A 25,088-nucleotide genomic window follows, 5' to 3' on the forward strand; every position below is an offset into this window, starting at 1 on the left:
ATTTCGTAGTTATGAATCTGATGTGAAGCGGAACCAATAGCATGATTATTTGTTCCTGCTTGTATGCCGGACGTAGTTAAGTGAAGGACGGGAAGCCGCGATGGCGGCGGGCGAGCAGGCGGTGGAGATGGAATCCGAACAGGCGTTGGAGTCTAACTCTGGTCAGGGCTCTGCAAGATTTGTGGGTGCACAGACCACGGCGGTCAAGATCAACTTTGACGCCGAGAAGCGACTGGTTTGCGCTGAGTACCCTGGGTTGGTCCGCGACCCGCTGAAGATGCTGGAGACCCTGGGCGGGGAGGAGGGGGTCTCCCGGGTGAGTTAGTGAGCTGCCGCTAACCTCTAGTCGTCTCTCCATTCCCCTCCACCCACCTTTCAATTGTTTATCCTCCGTCAGATTAGTAACAAGATTACGTTGCCAGTCAAGCTGGATGAGGATTGTCGTGTTTAGGTTACGTCCGTTCAAGTCTCACATATAAAGGCTAACTATTCACGGAATTGGGAAGTGTACTTTCAAACCTGTCTCTCGGGTGAATTTACTAAAGCTAGCCTATTATCACATCAAGGAGACCCTAAAATGTCCCACCGCGTGGAGGAATGCACTGTTACACGCAAAAACTCAGCAGATCCTCCGGCATCTGTAGAATGTCTTGTATTTAACATTTATTCTAACCAAGGCTGGATTTCTAGTAGGCAGGAATAATCCATAGGGTTATCCACACTGGGGAAAATATTGGAGGAGGAATACAACATTATTTCAAACAAGTGTATTAGTCACTTGTCACACATTACTAAAATAATTTGGTCATTATTAAATGTAAGTTGTTCTATTAGAGACCTGATATCCTACACTTAAAATATATGATGTGCTGTGAAGTGGCCTAAAGCCAGAAAGAGTTGTTTATAAATCAAAACTTTCCTTCTCGACCTTGCTTGTTGCTGACAACTCATAAGGTCAGAGATTTATTAACAGGCATCTTCCCCAGCTTTCCCCAGGATATCATCCAATACTTACCAGGGGATTTTATCACGAGAACTTAACACGTGTTCGTAGGTTGTGTAGTGTTTGTTAGACATTGAGAATAGCATCCTTTATACTAAACTTCTCTGATTTTGAAATCGTTCATCTTCTAAATGTGCTGTACAAGTATAACCAATGTTTATGATAATAATCCTTGAAAATCTGTTTATTTTGGAATAGGCTTATGCTGATCCATGCAGGAGGCTTGAACTGCACTTTCGTCCAAAAGATCCTTACTGCCACCCTGTGTGTGGTAACCGCTTCCCTTCAACCAGTATGCTACTTAGGGTCAAAAGGAGAAGGAGAAAAATTACTGCAAAAGAAACTTCAAAGGAAGGAGAGAGCGAAGAGGTTAAATACGAAATGGAAATTCTTGGAATCATTGGGACCACTTACAAATTTCAGGGTAATGCATTATTAGATTGTATATGATTCAGATAGTTGTCTTCGGAATAAATAAGAAAGTAAAAACTACAAATTCAGTTCATAACAAATTTCAGTCTGGCATTGCCCATAATGCAGGAGTTTGGGAGAACAGGAAAGAGGGGGGAGAATATGTGATGATGCATCACAATCTTTGGTGACTAAGGGACATTTGCAGGTGGAGAGAGGAGAAGGAAAAGCTCGCGCTGGATTTAAACGTGTGATTCTGTGGCATTATTTTGAGGAAAGATCATTGGTTTGACCATTATGTGTCTCTAAACTAACATTAATTTTAGCCAATCCTCATAATTTTGTTTGTGGGTGCTTGTGCAAAGGGTCTGTCACATTTCCTGCACTGCAAGAGTAACTATACAAATACCTGAATGGTTGCAGTTCTGCTGAGATTCTAAAAATGTTAACAAATGACAATCCTTTGGTTTTATCCATTGCTTCCTCTGGATGTAGTTCTCAAGGTGCCCCTCTGAGCACCTCAGTAGCATAGCAGTTAGCGCGACACTGTTACAACTTGAGGTGTTGGGGTTCAATTCCGACATCATCTGTAAGGACTCTGTACGTCCTCTTGTGGAATGTGCGGGTTTTCTCAGAGTCCTTTGGTTTTTCCCACAGTCCAAAGCTGTACTGTTGGTTAATTGATCATTGTAAATTGTTCTGTGATTAGGCTAGTGTTAAATCAGGGATTGCTGGGCAGCATGGCTCAAAGGGCCAGAAGAGCCTATTCCATGCTGCATCTCTAAATAAAATAAATAAACTGCAGAATACTTTCTTCCCCAATCCCCATAAGAAAATGCTAGACTTGAATTTCCTGGGCAGTCTCAAGGAGGCAACATTCACAGATTAATCTGGTGAAATTTGCATTCAGCAGTCCTGCCAAAGGGTCTCGACTGTACATTTTTTCCATAGATGCTGCCTGGCCTGCTGAGTTCCTCCAGCATTTTGTGTGTGTTGCTTGAATTTCCAGCATCTACAGGTTTTCTCTTGATTAGAATATTGTTACACCTTTTTGCAGTGAAGAGTATTTAGTCTATGTCAGTTCTTTAAAAAAAGTTATCCAAGTAATAGCCCCACTACCTCCTGTTGTTATCCCATAGGCCAGCAAATGGTTTCCTTTTTAAATACCTGTCCAATTTCCTGTGAATGTTGCTGTTGAATCTGCTGAATCTTGCCTCACCAGGTTAAAACAATTCCCTTCATCTTCTTTAGTTTTTTTGCCATCAATTTAATTGTCGGGAGTTCTCTGTTAACTGACTGTCATGTCAGCTGAAACCATTTTTTATCTGCTCTTGTCTACAAATGTCAGGGTTTAAGCACTTCTTTTAAGTACCTCCTCATCCTTCTCTGTTGCAAGAACAATGATCAAACATCACTTACTACTAAACTCTTGTTACACTTTAAAAATGTAGGACCCTGAACTGAATACAACTGAGATCTAACTGATAATTTACAAGACTTTAAGCACAACTCTTCCTTATTTTCACTTGGAGATTATTACATATGAGCCTGATCTATTGTATACAGTGCTGAACACTTCAAAGTAAATGGATTATTTTCTATCACCCAGCTCTTGCTTCCTCTGTCAAATGATACACATTGACAGACACACTCACTTTATTTCACTAATCATTGCTTGAAGGGTTTTCTGATTGTGTTTTACAGGTATGTCTGATTTCCAATTTCTTGCCTTACACAATACGACAGAAGGCTCACAGATGTCCATGTATGACAAGGTCATCCTCCGCAAGCCTGAACACAAAGAGTTCTTTGACCAGGAGTTGCCACTCTACATCCCTCCTCCATTATTTTCCCGTGTAGATAATCCTGTAGATTATTTCTACCGACCAGAAGTCCAACACAGGTCAGTATAGATAATAAACACAAGAGATTCTGCCAATGTTACCTCTTTTTTTAAAAAAAAAACACACAGCTGTGCAAATCAATCGTTGCTCTGAGCAGCAATTTTTTTTAATGGTCTGAAAATTTCACGGCACTTCAATTTTTTAAAATATCTTCATACTATGAATATTTAAATAGAAAATTGAAAAATTACATACTTTTGATCTTATTAATTGAACAATATAATTAAATAAAGTTCAAAAAAGAACTTTTCATGAACTTTTTATAATCTATCTTTATTAGAAATCCATTGTCTATAAACACTCTCCAGATTAATTTTGCATCCAGATCAAAGGTACGTCTTAACCCTCATTAGGTCATCCAAGTGTTTCACTTCTACCCTGCTTCCGAATTTTGATTTGATTCAATTCATAAGACCGAATCCATGTCCTCAGTGGGCACTAGAAGCTTGAAGTGCTCCAACAATGGCAACGAGAATTGACAGTTCTTCAAATTCTGCATTTCTAAGCACGACATTCAACATATCAGTGAACATCTTAATTGAACCAGTCTTAACTTTCTCAGAAACAAAAAGTTTGAAATCACTGTATTGCTGTGATACTTTTGAGGAAACAACTTTTGTATATGAAAGAAAATTCCAACTGCGCAGCAACAAAGGCTGCGTGCGTGGGAGCATTTCAGTTATCGCATTGCTGCACACCCGCGCAGCTTAGAGGGAACAGTGGATTCTGCAGGTGATGAAAGTCAGACGCAAAATTTTGGAGGAACTCTGCAGGTCAGGTGGCATCAATGGAGAGGAATAAAAAGCCAATATTCCGGGCCGAGCATCGGTATAGATTACCAATATTATGAACTTAACTCATTAACACCAATGACAATTAGATGGCCTACAGAGAGGAAGATGGTCTCTTCAATGTCAACAAGACAAAAGATGATTATCGACTTAAGGAAAACTTGCACCACTCACATTCCTCAGCGGCACTGCAGTGGAAACTGTTAAGTAGTTTCTAACTGCTGGGAGTGCACTTCTTGCACAAACTCCTATGGTCTCAGATCACATTCTATACAATCGGGAAAGCTCACCAATGCCTCTACTTTCTGAGGAGGCTGAAGAAAGCTGGGTTGTGCACATCTATACTCTCCTCATTCTATAGATGTGCAGTAGAGAACATCCTGACATGCTGCATCACTGCATGGCACGGAATCTGCACTGCAGCAGACAAGAATGGGTAGTCAAAACTGCCTAACACACCAACCGCACTAGCCTATACACCATCAAGGACATTCACCCTTCACCACCACCCTCCCCTGGAAGTTTTCATGTTTTATTGTTTTACAACATTGAATCGCAGTTGATTTAATTTAGCTTTTTTGACATTGATCAACAGAAGACTCTTCCATATCAAAGTGGGAAAAAAATTTCTACAAATTGGTCTAAATTTATTACAATGATTAAACACAAAATAATAATTACATAATTACTCACCCTCTTCAAGTCAGTGTTTTGTAGATGCACCTTTGATAGCAATTACAGCTTTGAATCTGTGTGGATAGGTCTCTTGTTAGTTTTGCACATGTGGACACTGCAGATTTCCCCCATAAAAATGCTCAAGCTCTGTCAGATTGCATGGGGATCATGGCTGAACAGCACTTTTAAGTCCAGCCACAAATTCCCAACTGGACTGAGGTTTGGACTCTGACTTGGCCACTCCAGGGCATTAACTTTGTTGTTTTTAAGCCATTCCTGTGTTGTTTTGGCTTTATGCTTGGGGTCATTGTCTTGCTGGAAAACAAATCTCCCCAAGTCGCAGTTCTCTTGCAGACTGCACCAGGTTTTCCTCCAGAATTTCCCTGTGTTTTGATGCATTCATTTTACCCTCTACGTTCACAAGCCTTCCAGGGACTGCTGCAGTGAAGCATCCCCACAGCACGATGCAGCCACCACCATGCTTCACAGTAGGAGTGATATGTTTTTGATGATATGTGGTGTTTGGCTTACACCAAACATAGCGTTTACTCCAATGGCCAAAAAGCTCAATTTTGGTTTAATCAGACCACAGAACCTTCTCCTCACTGACTACAGAGTTTTTTCTACATGCCTTCTGGCAAACTCTAGCCAAGATTTCCTGTCAGGTTTTTTCCCCAACAGTGGCTTTCTCTTTGCCATTTTCTATTGAGCTGTGACTGGTGAAGCACCCAGGCAACAGTTGTTGTATGGGCAGTCTCTCCCATGTCAGCCACTGAAGCTTATAACTCCCTCCAAAGATGTCATAGGTCTCTTGGTGGCCTCCCTCACTAGTCCCCTTCCTACATGGTCACTCAGTTTTTGAGGACGGCCTGTCCTAGGCAGATTTACAGCGGTGCCATATTCTTTTCATTTCTTGATGGTTGACTTAACTGTACTCCAAGGGATATTCAGTGTCTTGGAAATTTTCTTGTATCCATCTCCTGACTTGTGCTTTTCAATAACCTTTTCGCAGAGTTGCTTGGAGTGTTCTTTTGTCTTCATGGTGTAGTTTTTGCCACGATTCTGACTCACCAGCTATGTTCCCTCTAAGCTGTGTGCGCGCGCAGACATGTTTTTCAACCAGCGCACAAAGGAAATTATTGTGCGCACAAAAGGTTAGTTACCTAAAATAATGTAGTAATTAGTAATTATACTTATTGAAAATAATCTTTTAGCTAAATGTTTCTTTTAACTAGTTAGTCGGTTTTTCAAATACCACGATGCACGCCACTAATTTACATCACTTCACCTTTCCTGTTCCGGTTTGTACAGCTGCATCACGGTGGCAGCCATCTTTGGCGGACAGTGTTCATATCGTAAAGTTTACGAAGGTCTGTTTCAAATCCTGTAGATAGCTTACTAAGTTTTTATTGAAAAATATATTGATTCACTATGTCGAATTCAAAAGAAGCGAACGGCGTGAAGTGCAAAAGAACTGCAAATTTGTTAAAGTTGAATGGCTTAACAAAATAGTAGAAACTGCTACACCGAAAACATCACAGTAGATACAAGTTCACTGTTGACTTTTATAAATAGTCTTTGTGTTCATTTAGAAGAAAGGTTTCCTGAAGATGAGGTACAAGAATGGTCAGCTTTTGATTTCTCTGCAATTACAGATTGTGACTTCACATTTGGCAATGAACAAGTTAATGCCTTATGTCTAAAATATCATGATTTTCTAGCTGAAAATACTGTAATAGTTAGACAGTTTAATGATTTCAAATTTTCAGTGCAAGAAAAAATTAAATCCAAACTGATTTCAAACTTTGCTCAAATGGTGGCATTTGTACTTCAAAATGAACAGTTTTGCGACCTTGCACAGTTGATGGACATTGGGGGAATCTTTCTTGCGTCTAGTGCGGACTGTGAGCGAGGTTTTAGCCTAATGAATCAACTCAAAAACAAGCTGAGAAACCGTTAGGTGAATGTCATTTGGATATGTTAATGAGAATCAAAAGCTATCAATTGGATGGAAGTTCTATTAGTCTAGATAGAGTTTACAAAGAATGGATAAATGCCAAAGACAGGAGAGAGAAAAAATAACTGAGTGACTTAAATATGTATGTTATTTTGTTGTTATTCTGTGCAGTTTTATGTCAAATATTTTGTAAACCTACATAAACTGTGCCATGTGTGCATTCAGTGCGCACATACTTTTGTCACAGGAAAAAAATTGCATAACATAAGATTTTTGCGCACACTGACTACTAAAAATTAGAGGGAACATTGCTCACCAGCAGTTGGACCTTGCTGATACAGGTGTATTGAAACACCTTAACTGCACACAGGTGATCTCCATTTAACTAATTATGTGACTTCTAAAATCAATTGGCTGCACAGTGGTGATTTGGTATGTCATATTAAAGGGGGTGAATACTTATGCAACCAATTATTTTGTGTTTTATTTTTGTAATTAATTTAGATCACTTGGTTTTCAAGTTGACGTGAGAATCATTTTCTGTTGATCAATATAAAAAAAGCCAAATTAAATCCACTGTGATTCAATGTTGTAAAACAATAAAAAGTGAAAACTTCCAAGGGTGGGTGAGTACTTTTAATAGGCAATGTATATACAGAAAGGGCTTGTAACATCATGAACTGTTTATCCCACTCCCATCAGGGAGGAGGGTACATAGTGTCCGAACGAAGACCATCAGATTCAAAAACAGTTACTTTCCTCAAGCAGTAAGGCTGATCAGTACATTCACCCACTGACCCACTTGTTTACTGGAAATGAAATTAAACAAACTTAAATCTTGAAGAGGAATATCCCCTGCAATCCACTTTGTCAAGACCTCCAAGAATCTTGCATCTTTCATTGGTGTCCTTTCTCACACTTAAAGACTCGTTCAGAATCGAGCCTAGTCAGTTTAGCTTTTCCTCATATCCCTGCCCCTGCATTCTTGATATTAGTCTAGTAATCATTCTCTAAACTGCTTAATCCATTAACACACTTCTAAAAAGGAAACCAATACTATACATAATATATAAGATGTGGTCTCTCCAATGTCCAATGTAAATGAAGAATAACCTCCCTACTTTTTCAACAGTTTCTATTAAGATGGGGGATTATATGGGAGACAAGGCCTGTGCTGTACTGTACTATTCTATGTTCTATGTACTTTTGTTTTCAGTTCCCTAGTAATAAGCAATAACATTCTGTTAACTTGACCTGCTGTTCTTTATACCAGACTTCTGTGAATTATGTGCAAGGACACCCAAACTCCTCAGCATCTGCAGTCTCTCATTATTTTGATAATATGATCCTTTTTAATTTTCCTGTCAAAATGGATAATTTCACATTTTTTGCATAATGTTCTTTGCCCACTGACTTAAGCTGTTCATACTCCTATGTGGCCATCACATATCCTCTTCACAACTTAATTTCTTTTGCATTTCATGTAAAAATTCAGTTACCAAACCTCAGGTGCTTTCATCCAAGTAATTGTAATGAGTTGTAAAAATTTGACTCCCCCAATGCCGATTGGTCTCACATACTAAAAGAAAGTGGAACATAATCACAGAAGACTCATTTATGTCTACTCAGTGTTTCCTATAGGCTGGCTAATCTTTTCACAGGAAAATGTTACCTCCAGAAGCTTTTACTTTCTGCAATAATCATAAAAATTGCTCTCTGGAAATCTAAATCTCGTACTTCCACCATTTTATCTTTATTCACAGCATATAACTTCTACAAAGGACTTCAATACATTGATCAAATACAACTGCTTACCTTGAATTTTTTAAGTGCTCTACTAAAACCTCTAAGAATAGCCACTGATAATTTCTGAAATGGCAGATGTTAAGCTGACTTGCCGTTTGGGAAACTATCAGTAGCTTTTTGGTTGCCTTTCCTTTTCGTATGAAGGCCCTTACTTTTGACTAAATATGACCTTTCTGTCTACTCTGTTAATCTGTTCATCCTATTTCACTTTCTGTAACAAAGAGCTCCAGCTTGTTCAATTCTTACCAATCATTGATCATTTTCAATCCCAAAAATAAAATTGTTGCATCTCTTATATTACTTTAACTGATTTTGCTCAAAATCTATTGTATTGATATATTTTGTCTTAGTTTTTAAAGCCATATCCTTATCCTCCTATTGATCAGCACATCCCAGTGAGCAGTTTGGTTGCTGCATTTTCCTTATGTCATAGCACTTTCTTAAGAAAATAAATTGCATGGTTACAGGATGCTTTGTGACATACTGGATTATAAAATGTTTATATCGTGAGCTACTTTGCATTTTATTAGTAAATATACATTTATTTGCAAAGTCTAAAAATTATAGCATTTGCTTTTCCTAACACTGGCCATATTTTGAATCTGGCATCTCATTTTTAGATTCTGTGGCATTTGTCTGTTATTGGCAGAACAGTGCCATGTCTAGATGGTAAGATGTAGTGAGCAAAACCAGTTGGCAGCAATTCTTTTTCCTCTTCCTCTCTTTCCTAGGGAAGGTTATCACCCTCCAAAACTGTCCAACGAGAACTTGATCGGTCTGGGCCGAGCCCGCCGTCCACACAATGCCATATTTGTGAATTTCGACGATGCTGAGGTCCCATCCCAGCCACTTGAAGCTGCGGTTCAGAACTGGAGAAAATTTAACACTCAAGTGGTAGACCGGAAAGCTGAAGAAGAACTGAAAGCGGTGAGCAGTATATGTATCCCTAAGGTGGCTGATTGTTGTTTATTTAAATTATTGCTGAAGTTAACTTTTTTAATGGAGTTGGTAAGTTTTCCTAGGTGAAAATGGCAAATCACATTCCTCAATATCACTTTAAAGACCAGATCATCTTGTTATTATTGCATTGTTGTGTGTGCAAATTTACTGTTTGCAAATTAACTGCCATTTCCCTTCCACTATAACTATGATGACAATTTAAAAATACTTCTAAAGTCCTGATGTATTTTCTCTTGTTATTTCATTTATGGGATGGGGGTATCCCTGGCAAAGTCAGTATTTATTGACCTTGAAAATGTGCTAGTCACCTTTTTAACTTGCTATAGTCAAAAGTGTGGATATGGCTATATAAATACAAGCTTTTTAGTTCTGTGGCATGAAATTATAAACTGATAATGTACTCTTTATTGTAATGATGTATAATATTAAAATGTTATTATAAGTTATACATGTACATGTAAAGGATGAATATTTCTGATAGTGAGTGAATTCTGTCTTGAGGGGGTGTTTCTATCAGTACTGCACATAGTGTTGTGAGTTGCATGAGATGCGGAAGTGTACTCAACAGTGGCAGAACACAGAATCTCATTGTCTAAATCGATCTCCTCAGCTCTTTGAAGTTCGGCCCATTTGGTCTCGAAATGCAGTGAAGTCAAATATTAATATCCATCCAGAGAAATTGAAGCTGCTGCTGCCTTTTGTAGCCTACTACATGGTGAGTATTACAGCACTGAACCTGGTTTCAGCCCACCTTATCCATACCCACCCTGATGCCTTTCTGTGCTCACTCCATTTGACCACAATAGGCTCTTATCCGTCTGTATTTTTCCTATCCCAGTTCCCGTCTGCACCCCTTCTACACTGTAATTGTATCAGCTTCCATCACCTCCCCTGGCAGCAGGTTTCAGATATTTCTCACTCTCTATATGAAAAACTTCTCCATCAGATCTACTTTAAAATTTCTCCCCTCTCACCTCAAACCTGGTCATTCAAGTTGTTGATTCTGCTGCACTATCTCAAGTCTATGTCCCTCATAGTTTTGTAAACCTCTGAGGTCAATCTTTAACCTCCAGTGCAAGTTAATCCATCCTTCACTCTCCTTATAACTGTCGCCCTCCATTGCAGGCAACATCTTGGTGAATTTCATCTCCACTCTCTCTGTATTGCTATCACATCCTTCCTGTATTGGGGCAACCAGAACTATACAGAACTTCACGCTCTGACTAGTTGCAAAATGACATCCAAACTCTTGTAGTCAGTTCCTCAGCCCTTGAAGGGATGCATATCAAATGCCTTTTCCGCTACCCAATCTGTATCAGGTGAGTTATAAACTTGCACCCCAACGTCTCTTTATACATGAAAGCTCCAAAGGTCCCTGCAATTTATATGTCCTATCAGAATTTAACTTCCACAAAGTACATTATATCACTCTTGTCTGAATTAAATTCTGTCTGCTATCGCTGGCCCCCACTTTCCAGCTTATTTGTGTCCTTGGGCGTCCTTCTTTGCTTATTATGACTTCACCAATTTTCGTGCCGTCTTTAAGCTTGCTGATTGCATGCCTATCTTGGAGGCCTTCCATTGGTCGGGATCAACCGTGGATGTTATGCCTTGTCTACGTCGATAAGCAAGCCTGGGTGCTATGATACGGAGAGCAGGCTGCTCCTCTCTGTGCAGCTGATGAATCTAAAGGAACGGCAGAGACCGATACTATTTGACACCAGCAGCATCGCAGTAGTTGCCGGTCAGTGTTGAACACTGCGTAGGACTGCCTCAGGGATTCCATCTCCAGAGTTTTCCTTCTCCTGGATGAGCTGCCAACCGTGGCAGAGGAACCCCATCTGCCAAAGCAACAGTTTTTAAGGCATCAGTAACCCAGCTTTGCCCCTTCTCCTGTCAGTGGAAACGGTTCTGCCAGGCTTAATAGCTAAGCCACACATCAAGGCCAGGAGCTGGATTTGGTTGTTAGAGGCTCTTTGGGACGCACGCCATTGGGAGCAATTATTAGGTGGTGAGAGGTTATCCCCACTCCGAGTCCCCATCTCACCCCTGGTTATGACAACCTTAAGGAACCCTTTTCATTGAAATCATTTATACATATTACAACTAATAGTAAGTGAATGCACCATTCAGTATGGTACTAGGTGTATCTGTCAGAGATTGGTGGAGCCTTTTCAAAGCTCTGCCTTGCTTGGCCTCTCGGGTCCTGGGCATTGACCAGTGTACTCGATTCCTGAGCTAGTTCACCAGGCTGAACAATGCTTAACTGGGGTCATCAATGTAAGTTACAGATTGTAGCAGTGTTTGCTAACCCCAGTAAGTAAATATTTGCCATTAAATGCTGCATTAAGTTCACACAAAAGGACTGTCATTTCAATGAAGTACTAGTTTGCCTGTAAGAATGTTTCTAAGCAGTTGGATAAATTTGTCAGGGTTCTCTGTTTTAGTGAAGGTTTAAATGACCGTAATAAGTCAGTGTGACTCATGGTTTACCCTGGCATCAAAATGAGTACGTGAGTGTACGCACTTAAGGGTCATTGCTCTGGGTTTTTGATAGGGATGGTGCTGAGCATTAATAAGTTCTGGGAGCAACACACACAAAATGCTGGTGGAACGCAGCAGGCCAGGCAGCATCTATAGGAAGAAGCACTGTCGACGATTTGGGTCAAGACCCTTCGTCAGGACTAACTGAAAGGAAAGATAGTAAGAGATTTGAAAGTAGGAGGGGGAGGGGGAGGGGGAAATCCGAAATGATAGGAGAAGACCGGAAGGGGTGGGGTGAAGCTGAGAGCTGGAAAGGTGATTGGCAAAAGGGATACAGAGCTGGAGAAGGGAAGGGATCATGGGACGGGAGGCCTAGGGAGCAAGAAGGGGGGAGGGAAGCACCAGGGGAAGGTGGAAAACAGGCAGAGTGATGGGCAGAGAGAGAGAAAGAAAGGGAAAAAAAGAGGGGGGGATAAAACTAAATATATCAGGGATGGGGAAGAAGGGGAGGAGGGGTATTAACGAAAGTTAGAGAAGTCAATGTTCATGCCATCAGGTTGGAGGCTACCCAGACGGTATATAAGGTGTTGTTCCTCCAACCTGAAGTGCCAGGAGGGAGATCGGTGGGAAGGGATGGGGGGGGATGAAAGGACAAGGGAGTCACGTAGGGAGTGATCCCTGCGGAAAGCAGAAGGGGGTGGGGGAGGGAAAGATGTGCTTGGTAGTGGGATCCCGTTGGAGGTGGTGGAAGTTATGGAGAATTATACATTGGACCTGGAGGCTGGTGGGGTGGTAGGTGAGGACAAGGGGAACCCTATCCCGAGTGGGGTGGTGGGCGGATGGGGTGAGGGCAGATGTGCGGGAAATGGGAGAGATGCGTTTGAGAGCAGAGTTGATGGTGGAAGAAGGGAAGCCCCTTTGTTTAAAAAAGAAAGACATCTCCTTCATCCTGGAATGAAAAGCCTCATCCTGAGAGCAGAGGCGGAGGAATTGCGAGAAGGGGAAGCATTTTTGCAAGAGACAGGGTGGGAAGAGGAATAGTCCAGGTAGCTGTGAGAGTCTGTAGGCTTATAGTAGATATCGGTAGATAAGCTGTCTCCAGAGATGGAGACAGAAAGATCAAGAAAGGGGAGGGGAATAAGTTATGGGAGTTGATCATCGTAAATCCTTTAGCATATTGGATGGCTGGGTATTGGTCTCTGGTTCTTGTTTAGCTGAGGAGGGGAAGAATGTTTGTAAATCACATTCACACACATTCTTCTATAAAAAATGAGAAATGATGCTATGGTAGAAAGTATTTTTACAGTTCTTTCCAACAGAACTGGCTTCATACAGAGAGTATAAGCTTGCTGCTGATATTCTTAAAACATAGGTTCCTGTGCTTTAGTCTGCACAGTGGAACCTTTAGTTGGCAAAGCAATAGTGCATTCTATTCCAGAAGCGTTATCTCTGAACATCTACTGGACACAACTGGTCGTTCTGCATTTTCTCTTCCATTCTCTTTAGCTTACAGGTCCCTGGCGAAGTCTCTGGGTAAGGTTCGGATATGACCCAAGAAAAGATCCCAAAGCAAAGATTTATCAAGTGTTGGATTTCAGACTTCGTTGCAGCACGAAACATGGTAACTATTGAGGAAACAGAAGCTGAGTGCAAAAAAAAAGCAAAACTTGGAAAGCGTATGTAATATGAGAAAAGAAAACTTCCATATATATTTGTTCTTGCTTTCCCCTTTTTATCTTTCTAAACTAGGTTGAATTCACAGTCAGTAAAGTTCAAAATTAATTGTATTATCAAAGTATATTTCACCATCAAATACTATCCTGACGTCCATTTTCTTGCAGGCATTCACACACAAGCAAAGACTGGCAAATTGTGCAAATACAAAATGAAACAAGTAATAATGAAAATAAATAAGTAAATAAAACTGAGACACGAGTTGTAGAGTCCTTGAAAGAGAGTCCCTAGGTTGTGTTCATTGATTAGTTCATTGTAGTAATGAGTGAAGGTGTCCACACTGGTTCAGGAGTCTGATGGTTGAAGGGTAATAACTGTTCCTGAACCTGGTGGCATGGGACCTAAAGCTCTTGTATCTCCTTCCTGATGACAACAGTGAAAACAGAGTGTTGTACCTATGTTTATTTTTTGATCCTTAAAGTTCTTCCAGGATTTAAGAATGAAAGGCAGTCTCTATTCTTAATGATTGTTTATTTTAAAGTATAAACAAACATACAGATACTAAGCACACTAAATAAAGAGCTAAGAAAAACTAGGAGAGAAGTGAATGAACAGCAAAGAGTGTTGGGTTAAAAGGTGGTGCTTCTGAAAAATCCATCATTTTTATAATTAAGATAAGAAAAATTCCTTAGATGAACTAAACCAATCAGTGATTGCATAATTACATCATGTGGGTAATGTGCTAATACTTAGTCAATGAAAGCTGATAAACCATTATACCGCTTTCTGCCAGGAAGTGGGGACAAACCACCACATACTGTGTAAAATACATGAGTTTGTTTTAAAAAAAAGTACAACTTATTAAAATACAACTTTAGTCTTAAATGAATTCACCTTATAAAAAGTATTAAAATATAGTGGCTTCCAACAAGAGCATGACCTGGAAGTGGAGGTCTGTGATGATTGATGCTGCTTTCTTGTGGCAGTGCTCTTTGGAGATGTGCTCGGTTGTGGAAAGGGCTTTTCCTGTAATGGACTGGACTATATCCATTACTTTTTGTACACACTGAAAGAATGCTACGCTGCCACATGTGTCATCTTTAATATTTCCATGTTCGTAGACTTACATGGAAACAGGCCCTTTGGCTCAGTCTGTCCGTGTTGTCCGACTGGTATTTGTCTAATTAATTCCATTTCCCAGCACTTGGAATTTCAAGTTATCATCAGTCTTTTTAAATGCTGTCAAACTACCTGCCTCAACATCCTGTGGATGTGAAAAATATTATCCTCAAATCTTCTGGAACTCCTATCACTTTCCCTGAAACTTGTGCCCTATGGGCAAAGATTCCCTGCTAAATATGAAGGTTTCTCGTTATTTATCCCCATTATTGCTCGCTGCTCGTAGTTGAAATGATCTATCCCAGGCAACATTCTGGTGAATCAACCCCGCATCTTCCAGTGCACTCTCTGAAGTTAGTGATTTTCTTTTACGTTTGGCTGGGTGGATAACCATGGTTTAGGTTTGATATATTTTCTGAAAGCTGTACCACTGACGATGAAACACACTTGGTGTTATGGGCCCTCAGTAATGCGCCTCTGCCAAAGCAGCTTTCCTATTAGTGTTTTCTGCTCAAGTATCTGGCAACTTTCTGTCTCATGAAAGAACATTACATACCTGCTCCTGAAAAGTATACACCATTAGGCCTACAGGGCAAAGAAGTAAATAGAAGTTCCATGGTTAAGTGTTAATGAGGACACAGATCTAATAATCTTTCTTTTTGCAGGTTATATGCCCTCTGATATGCCAGTGAAGGCAAAGCGCAGCACATTTAACTACAGCCTGCCCATTACCATCAGCAAGCCAGGTAAGAGTCAGTAAATGCAAGTGCAATGAGAGAGAGGAAAAGAGTTTCTGGGTCAGTTACTCCAACACAAGTTATGATTTGCAATTCCATGGACTTCAGAGATCATCTTGCATCTAAAATTTAAAACTGACCATAGCCATAGCTAGAATCCTATCAGGTAACAAGGCTCTGTGTTGAGTGTTGAGCCTTGGTGTATTTGTTTTAAAAGGGTTTGCCCAATCCAATCTAAGCACAAAAGTAAAAGTTTTTCGTACTGGACCGGACGCTCCCCATCAGTGCTGGGTGACCAAGCTCTTATGCTTTCTGATTAAAGGGCATTGAACTGAAGTGCTACTTCTGATTTTTGGTCTTCACAAAATTATACATACTTTCAACATTACTGTTTTGATTTTATATATTAAGAAAATCTAGGCCAATTTAGTTCAAAGTAAATTTATTATCAAAGTGCACATATGTCGCCATATACTACCCTGATGCGCTTTTTTTTGCTGATGGGGGTGGGGGGATCATTGCTTGCTGCCGCTTATACACAGGAGGGGGGAACTGGGGAGGGAATTTGGGGTTCTCACGTTTAACTGGTGTTCATTCTTTGGGGCACTTCTCTGTTTTCGTGGATGTTTACGAAGAAAAAGCATTTCAGGATTTATATTGTATACATTTCTCTGACATTAAATTGGATCTTTGAACCTTTGAGATTCATTCTCTTGTGGGCATTCGCAGTAAATACAAGAAACACAATAGAATGAATGAAACACCGTACCCAGCAGCATGGACAAATAACCAGAGTGCAAGGGACAACAAACTGTGCAAGTACAAAAAGAAATAATAAATAAATAAATAGCCAATAAATATCGAGAACATGAGATGAAGATTACAACAATGGTTGGAACAGTTCACTGATGGGGTGAGTGAAGTTGAGTGAAGCTATTCCACTGGTTCAAGAGCCTGATGGTTGAGGGATAATAACTGATCCTGAACCCAGTGGTGTGAGTCCTGAGGCTCCTGTATCTTCCTGATGGGAGCAGCGAGAAGAGAGCATGGTCTGGATGATGGATGCTGCTTTTCTGCGACAACACTCTGCGTAGATGTGCTCAATGGTGAGGAAGGTTATACCCGTGATGGACTGGTGTATCCATTATTTTTTGTAGGCTTTTCCATTCAAGGGCATTGGTGTTTCCATGCCAGGCCATGATGCAACCAGTCAATATAATCTCCACCACACATGTTAATAAGTTTGTCAAAGTTTTAGATGATATGCCGAATCTTTGCAAACTTCTACGAAAGTAGAGGCGCTGCTGTGCTTTCTTCGTAATGGCACTTATGTGCTGGACCCAAGACCTATCCTCAGAAATTATAACACTGAGGAATTTAAAGTTGCTGATCCTCTCTACCTCCGAGCTCTGTATGAGGACTGGCCCATGGATCTCCGATTTCCTCCTCCTGAAATCAATAACCAGCTCCTTTGTCTTGCTGACATTGAGTGACATCAAGTTGTTGTGGCATCAGTCCGCCTGATTTTCAGTCTCCCTTCTATATGCTGATTCATCACCACCTTTGATTTGGCCAACAGGAGTGGCGTCATCAGCAAACTTAAATATGGCATTGGAGCTATGCTTAGCCTCACAGTCATAAGTATAAAACGAGTAGAGCAAGAGGCTAAGCACATAGGTTTGTGGTGCACCTGTGCTGATGAAAGTTATGGAGGAGATGTTGTTGCCAATCCGGACCGACTAGGGTCTGCACATCATGAAGTATTGAGTGCAAGGTCTTGAAGTTTATTGATCAGTTTTGAAGGAATGATAGTATTGAGTGCTGAGCTTTGTCAATGAAGAGCATCCTGATGCTTGCAACTTTACTGTCCAGATGTTCTAGTGTTGAGTGAAGAGCCAATGAAATGTCATCTGTTGTTGAACAGTTATGATGGTAGGCAAATTGGAGCAGATCGAAGTTACTTCTCGGGCAGATATTCAAGTCAAGTGAAGCTGAAAGTCATTTAAGTACATTCATGAATGTAACGTATTGTTACGAACCCCGTAACTGAGTTACTTACCAGCAAAGATAGAGGCGTCCGTTGGAGTCTGGTGATACTATTTTTAACAGTATTTATTAGCAAAAATACACAAAAATAATATCAATGCAAATATACAGATAATATACGTCGTCAATACTAAACCTAAAAGTGCGGGTATAATAATAATAAGAAATAAGCTCTATCGTTGTCTGGGGATAATGAATTGTCCGATGGAAATCTAAAGTTCGCTTCAGTTCACACAGGCTGCCGTCATTTGTTTGTCGCTGTGTTGCAATTGTTGGAGAGAGAGAGAGAGAGAGAGATATAAGAATGGGAACAGTTACAATGGGCTAAGTGCTTTGCCAACCTTCCTTTATGATTTCGATCCGTCGGTGTCTCGTTGCTGTGGCCGTTCAAGTATGACCTCTCCTTTAGCTAAACCGTTCTTCCGTGATGAGCCCGCCACCCAGGCAAGGGAGGACACACACGAGCTCTCACCGGCTTCTGCTGTAAAACGCTGTCACTGGATTTCTAGCGTTTCTCCTGGTGTGTCCAAGGGGTGTTCCCCAGACCCGTCTTTTATCCTCACTCACGGGGTCTCAGATGTCAATCAGGTTGGGATGATGCAATCCCTCAACCAGACGACTCTGGTTGTCCCCTGAGGGGTTTCAATGAATAGTACAGTACTCAATACACAATTCCTTCTCCAAGAGACAATAGCAGTAATCAGTGGTTCCGTTCCACTTATGTCAGGAGACGTTCCAAACCTTGTGTATTCTGCGTCTCTCTCATTATTGACATGATGTGTATCTCTCTCATTTCCTGGGTCTCAGACCCGAAATAATAGCGATCCTGCGATTCTCAAAAAGGAGGGGGCGACTTTGCACCCTTCGGCCCCTCAGAGTTGCTCCACATTCGTAACAGTATATAATGTATATAGAAACAAGATAACTCTTCTTCAAACCAGGTTATAAAGCACATGACACATGTTAACTTATGAAGGTAAGGATAAAATCTACAGATGAATCACACACAAATAACAAACTGAAGTGCATTAATATTAAATATTGTAAGATACATAACAAATTAACCAGTGACACTTTGAATGTGATGCAGCTGGCAATTCCAAAGCCTATTCGCCTGGGGAAAAGCACTGTTTCTCATCCTGACCATTCTTGTTTTTATGCATTATATTCTCCTGCCCGATGGTAGAAAGTCAAAGAGGATGCTGGATGAATGGTGGGATTCTTAAGGGCCCTGAATATGCAGAGCTCCTGATAAATTTTCCTGATGGACCCCTATGATCCTCTCAGCTGTTCTCATGGTCCTTTGTAGGGACTTCAGGTCCAGTGCTCGACTGCTCCCATACCAGATAGTGCAACTTGTCAGGAAGCACTCAGTGGTGCTCCTGTAAAACACAGTTAAGATGGGGAGAGCCTTGCACACCTCAATCTTCTTCAGTAGTGGAGTACTGTGTTCCTTCTTGTTCAGAGAGGTGATATTAAGGGACTAGGTGAGGTCATCCATGATGTGAACTCCCAGGAACTTGGTGCACTTAACTCTACGAAGGAGTCATGGACGTATTCGCAGAGGGGGATGGTTTGTCTGCACCTTCCTGGTCCACAATGATTTCCTTTGTCTTCTCCTCATTCGGGCTTAGGTTGTTCTTCTCACACCAATCCACCAACTGCTCCACTTCCTCTCTGTACTCCGTCTCATCAACTTTCTTGGCCAACCACTGTTGTGTCATCTGCAGATTGATGAGACAGTTTGAGCCGGATCCTACGTCACAGTCATGCATCTGCAGGGTGAAGAGCAGCTCAGCCTTGGGGTATGAATACGTTTCATCACCAACCTGTTAGCGAGAAAATATCTGACACGTTCCTCTACAACTTTATCAAGTAATTAAAACCAGGCTCTGAATTGCCTACATTGCCCCTCTTTTGTACAAGATTATCTTAACCCAACCTGAAAGTAGTTAACAGTAGCACAAATAATTCAGTGAATTAGCACCCATTTCATGGTCTGGCAGTCTCTTTTACAGTTCCACTGTTCTTTAAAAAAAACCTTCTTAGTGCAACATGCTACAGCCATTATAACTTGTAAGTAATGTCTTCTAATTTATTTGTATCCACTCAAGAGAATGAGGCATCTTCTCCTGTTAGAACCTACTCTTTTTAATGAAAATGAGCTGGATGATGTGGAAGTTTGTTTAAATCCCTCTCACCCTGGACCTTCTCATGACTCCTTTGCCCTTATAAACATCTGGAATCTCTGCAACTGACCAACTTGAGCCTCTTGCACATTCAGGAGTTTAATTACTCCAGCAGAGACAAATGTGCCTTTGATTGCCTTGGCACTAAGCCCTGGAATTCCCTCCCTGTACACTTCTGCACCTCTAACCTCCTTTAAGATGTCCTGTGAAGTGTCCAGGCCCTTTTTACTGCACTGAAGTTTTATATAAAGTACCAAGTATTGTCAGCAAATAGCTGAATGAAATTAATCAGAGACCTGACCTGCTGAAGTTGGTAGAATTAGTATGGCTAACACGAGAGGGCACAGTTTTAAGGTGCTTGGAAGTAGGTACAGAGGAGATGTCAGGGGAAAGTTTTTTACTCAGAGAGTGGTGAGTGCATGGAATGGGCTGCTGGAGACGGTGGTGGAGGCGGATACGATAGGGTCTTTTAAGAGACTGCTGGATAGGTACATGGAGCTTAGAAAAATAGAGGGCTTTGGGTAACCCTAGGTAATTTCTAAAATAAGAACATGTTCGGCACAGCTTTGTGGGCCAAAGAGCCTGTATTGTGCTGTAGGCTTTCTATGTTTCTAACTCAAATCGGCAAATACAGAGCATGTAACTCATTAAGCTATCAGGAATACAGCATCTTGCTTAGTGCTTTGAAAGTAACACCATTGTAATTGAAATCTGTGCTAATATCAGATAGTCACTGTTTGCCCAGTGTGGGCAACTGAGCATGATGTGTGAATGATTTAAATGATGGAATCTGTATTGCTTTTTAATTAAATGTGTGATTTTGATATTCTTTCTAAATCTTAGCCCCCCAGGTTGTGAGTATTCAGGATCTAACAAAAGGTTCTAAGGTTCTCAACTTCCCACAGAGGAAAATATCAACTCTATCTGGATACAAGCTTAAAGTAAGTTTAGCAATAAAGTGGAGATGTGGGAATTTCGCTCAATGTATTTTGAAAGAAAACTATATATTATGAAATGTGTGGCTCAGAGACAGTACACAGACCAGAGAGAATCACTAGGAAAGTTGTGTGTATACTAAAGGAAGTTACTAAAAAGTTACGTGATCTTTGATCTACAGTGGCACTCAAACTGTGGTTCTGCACGGCCGCATCTTGATATGTCCAGGTTTGGCCTGAAGTCGAGTGCCTTCGGGGTGTGGCCTTGCGCGGCCCTGTGGACACAAATTCTCGCCAGTGTCGCAAACTGAAGTTTAGTGGGAGCCGGAACATTGAAGGCAGCGAGAGCTGCTTTCGGGGGGCTCTGCACTCGGTGATCAAAATTACCCTCCCCCACCCCGATTCTTGAGTCAGGGAACTCAAAGTGAAGAACAATGCTTCATACTGACTCTGATATTGAAATAGCATGTGTCTCTCCCTTATTAGTGACAGAGATGGCTGTGGGATGTTGGAGTGAACAGTTGGTCTTTGATGTACTGTAGACCACGGTCCTTTGGGGGCTTTGCTGTTGCTTGCATGCTGGGTGGTGGGAATGCTGATGCTTTTTGTTGGAATGTGGGGGAGGGGGGCAGGGGGCTTTGGGGTTCTTTTATTTTTCTGTCATTCATTCCTTAGGGTTTTTCTTTTGTTTCGAGGAGGCCTTTCTTTCTTTCTTTTTACAATATTTTTATTCAGAAGAAAAAAAAACAAGATTTACAGAGTGTAACACATAGATACATCTGAACATAACTTGTGTACATTCATATATTGTAATAAAATTGATCAAAATGTTGTAGCTTAACACATAAAGGTATACCACTCTGTAATCAAAAATTTAAAGATAAGTCATACATCATAAAAGAAATTTTTTATATAAAAAAAGTCAACCCCCTACCAACTACCAAAGAAAAAGGAGGTCTGTGGGGAGTAAGAATTTCAGGTTGTTTGTTGTATACATTCTCTGATATTAAATGGAACCATTGAACCGATGGACACAGGTGAGAACGAGTCAAGATGAACAGACTGCAAGAATAACCACTAGGAGCTTCATGATGAACACTTGTACGCAGTTGTGTGGATTGATTAACTGAATGCCTCTTCTCATTCACACATCTTGTAATTTGTTTTGTTGCTTCAGTGGTCTTTGTATTTCAGCCATTCTTGCCATTGTCCCTTCCTACCAAATCCATCCCTCTACAGATTTGAGCAGCCTCATTGCCAGCAGACAGTTAGTGTATCAGAATGTAATGGATGCATTTTATGATGTAATCACCCTGATTTCTACAATTTTCACAATTCCAGGAGTCGGCATACATCTTCAGAGAGGACACTTTGCCACCTTATCGACAGATGTTTTACCAGTTGTGTGACTTGGACGTGGAGAGGTACTAACTCATTGGACTTGAGTAAGAAGGAGTTTCAGTGGAGAATAAATTGAGAATGGAAGAATGGGTGAGATGTTGAAGGACTGAGGGAATTCAGCCTATTAAAACTGAAGTGTCTCTATGATAAATATTGGCCAGGGCATCAGGGAGAAATTCTCCATTGTTTTTCAAGGCATCACATCTTTTATACATACCTATACCTTAGAAGATAATTGAGACCTCAGTTTAATTCTTATCAGTCAAAATCTCTGGATTGGGACTTAATCCTTGACCTTCTGACTCAGGAATCAACTTGTTTGTCGCAGCCTAGACATTCTGATCTGGAACCTCCAGCGGAACCTTAGCAATAGAAATGGAGAATTTAGTTTTGTGTTGCAGCTTACATAATTTCCAGAGCCTTTCAAGAATCACAGGTGTGGAACCATGGTCATCTCATTCCTAAAACTTCTTCCCTTCTGACATTTCAGTTTAAAAGAGATTATCCATCGTAATAAAGGCAAAGAGACCACTTGTAATGAGAGGGATGGCTGGTGTTTGCCCAAAACCAGTGATGAACTCCGGGATCGGATGTCTAACATGATCAAAGAGATGTGTCGCAAGAACCGAGCAGGTGAGGGCAGTACCTACACTAAAAAGAAAAATCAGAATCTTTTTCTGCTGGTCAGTCTGACTTTGTTTCTTTCTCTGCTTCAACCTCCATCCTCCATTTCCTTCTCTGCTGTGACTTGGATTAAATTTATCCATCCTGTTTAAAGTCTTTAATTTATTGTGACAACATTCACCCAACAGCCTCTCCCCCTTCACAGCAGAGCCAGTGATTCTTCCCTCCTTATACCTGGATGCAATTTTGTTAATATTCTCTGCTTCATTTCCTGTATATTTTATTGGGGAGCTAGTGAACTTTACTTGAGAACCTGCGACTAGATTTTACTTACTGAATTGCATGCATAATTGTTCTTCGGTGCACTTATTTACTTGCTGCTTGTTACGCCAATGGCGTTTAGGGCAACAAAGAAGGTCCTCCATCTCTGTTTGTCCTAGCTCGTCTTCTCTACTGGGTCTATTTTCAGGGGCAGCCATGCAGTTCCCAGTTGGAGTCTCAGGAATACCATCACACAATGATGTAGAAGGATTCTTCATTGCTGCTTCCAAAATAATTCTGTTTTGCCAGTCGGGGTTGTTAACCCTGAGCTGACCCCCCCCCCCCCCCCCCCCCCCGGAACTTGGAGGACCAGTGGACCACTCTTAGTCTGTCCTCTGCCCTTTGACCCGTTTGGTGTGGGTGACTCTACTAAGAGTCAAATCATTAAGCCCTGACTCCAGCCAGCGTAGCTCTCCGGGTCATTGAGGCACGCAAGCCTCCAAACCACGACAAGGTTGTGATTCTCTTGGAGGTTCGCTGCATTTGAACAAAGTTTAAAAATAAGAAATCAGAGCAAAGACTTAAACGTGAGTACCTTGTATTAAAAAGGAGATGGTGTGAAACTTCATTATATTGTTTTAATATAGAAAACCAATAAATAAAATAGATATGGATGTTCTGTTACAACAGAAAGGGAAAGGAGGCTCCAGGATATGTTTCACTTTTTGAGATCTGGAACTTCATAATATGATGTTTTACCATACAGCTCTGACTATCTGAAAGGATGAAAGTCTGTGTTCATAACCCTTCGAAGATTCAGTGTTGGGATTATTGGGCAGCATTGTCAATATGGATTTAAAAGAATGATTTTCAAGTTCTACTGCAACGTTTAAACTAGAAGTCTTAGCCTGGCACTTCAACGCAGGGGTGCTGCTCACGTCAGTGTCTCTTCCTCACACTACCTTCCTCAACTCATGACACATCTCGTGCCGTCTCAAATCATACTGTCATTTGTTGCTGCAGCTCTTTGCATCCATTCCCCAGGAGAGGCATTGTTATCCACAACCCCGTGTAAAACAGGAATCTTAGAATTCGGTGACATCCATCTGAATCTTAAGCCAACTGAAACATGGAAGCTTTTGCCAGTATCTTGGGGAACATCTCGTGTCTGAGCTGGAATGCATCTGGGAATTTTATAACATCCTGAACATCTTCTGTCTGCAGGTGTATTGGGACGTGTTCCATAGTTGTACTAATGTGAAGGGGTGATCTTAACCAGTTAAATCTCTAGTGCACCTGTATTGAAAGTTGAACTTTTTGTAAGTTTCACCATTTGAAAGTTATACTTTCCATCTGCAACTTTTGACAAGATGGTGGGTGGGTGTGCTAGGGTGTGTTATCCTCTGGTAAACTGGAAACTGTGACACTATGAAACTGACATTGCCTTTCTTCATCATTTTGTTTTCTTTCATGGTTCAGTTTCAACCTCTTTGAGGAAGAAGCCATCAGTCACAAAAGAGTATGAGTCTGCTGAGGAGGAGGAGGAGGAGGAAGATGAGGAGGAAGAGTATGCACCATCAGAGGGAAGCGAAAATGAAATGGAGACTGAAATTCTTGATTATATGTAATTTAGTTGTGAGCTGGACTCAGTTACAGGGCTTAGTAGAGTAACACTGATTATGTTTTACTGAAAATACTGACAAAGGATGGTGGTTTTGCTTGGACTGTTTGAGACCTTGTTCAGCAGGGTCTTATGTTCCCGTTGCAGGCTGCATTGGGGCCAACCTGTCTGATAGAAGAAGCAGCTGCCAGAGGTGGTATTGGTCAACACTCACTGACTGTACAGTTACTTGCCAAGGCAGTTTATTGGAAAGTGACCAAAATGTGGACGTGTTTAATTGCACAGGTGATACGTGTGCAACCAATTTGCTGCTCTGCAGCATCTCTGTGTCTCTATTATGTAAACAGGAAGGCAAGTGATTATGTGAAGGCTCAATAACACGTGTATTTATGAGTTAGTAACAGAATATTAAATCAGACTTCTTCCCACAGTTTGATGTGAGAATGCATGGTTGAGTACTGGGCTGCAGGCTGGTGTTCTCTGTGACATC

General features: G+C 40.9%; 1 protein-coding gene across 1 annotated transcript; it reads left to right on the top strand.

The window, feature by feature from the left end:
* gtf3c5 (general transcription factor IIIC, polypeptide 5) lies at nt 1-25,028 on the top strand. The gene is made up of 11 exons (XM_073052355.1): nt 1-316; nt 1,202-1,427; nt 3,119-3,317; nt 9,279-9,474; nt 10,118-10,222; nt 13,498-13,612; nt 15,450-15,530; nt 20,600-20,697; nt 22,033-22,115; nt 22,583-22,725; nt 24,457-25,028. The coding sequence occupies exons 1-11, from the start codon at nt 101-103 to the stop codon at nt 24,603-24,605; spliced, it is 1,611 nt and encodes a 536-aa protein (XP_072908456.1). The 5' UTR covers nt 1-100; the 3' UTR covers nt 24,606-25,028.
* The last annotated feature ends 60 nt before the right edge of the window (nt 25,029-25,088 follow it).

This window comes from Hemitrygon akajei, chromosome 7 (genome assembly GCF_048418815.1).
Source record: "Hemitrygon akajei chromosome 7, sHemAka1.3, whole genome shotgun sequence".
NCBI lineage: Eukaryota > Metazoa > Chordata > Chondrichthyes > Myliobatiformes > Dasyatidae > Hemitrygon > Hemitrygon akajei.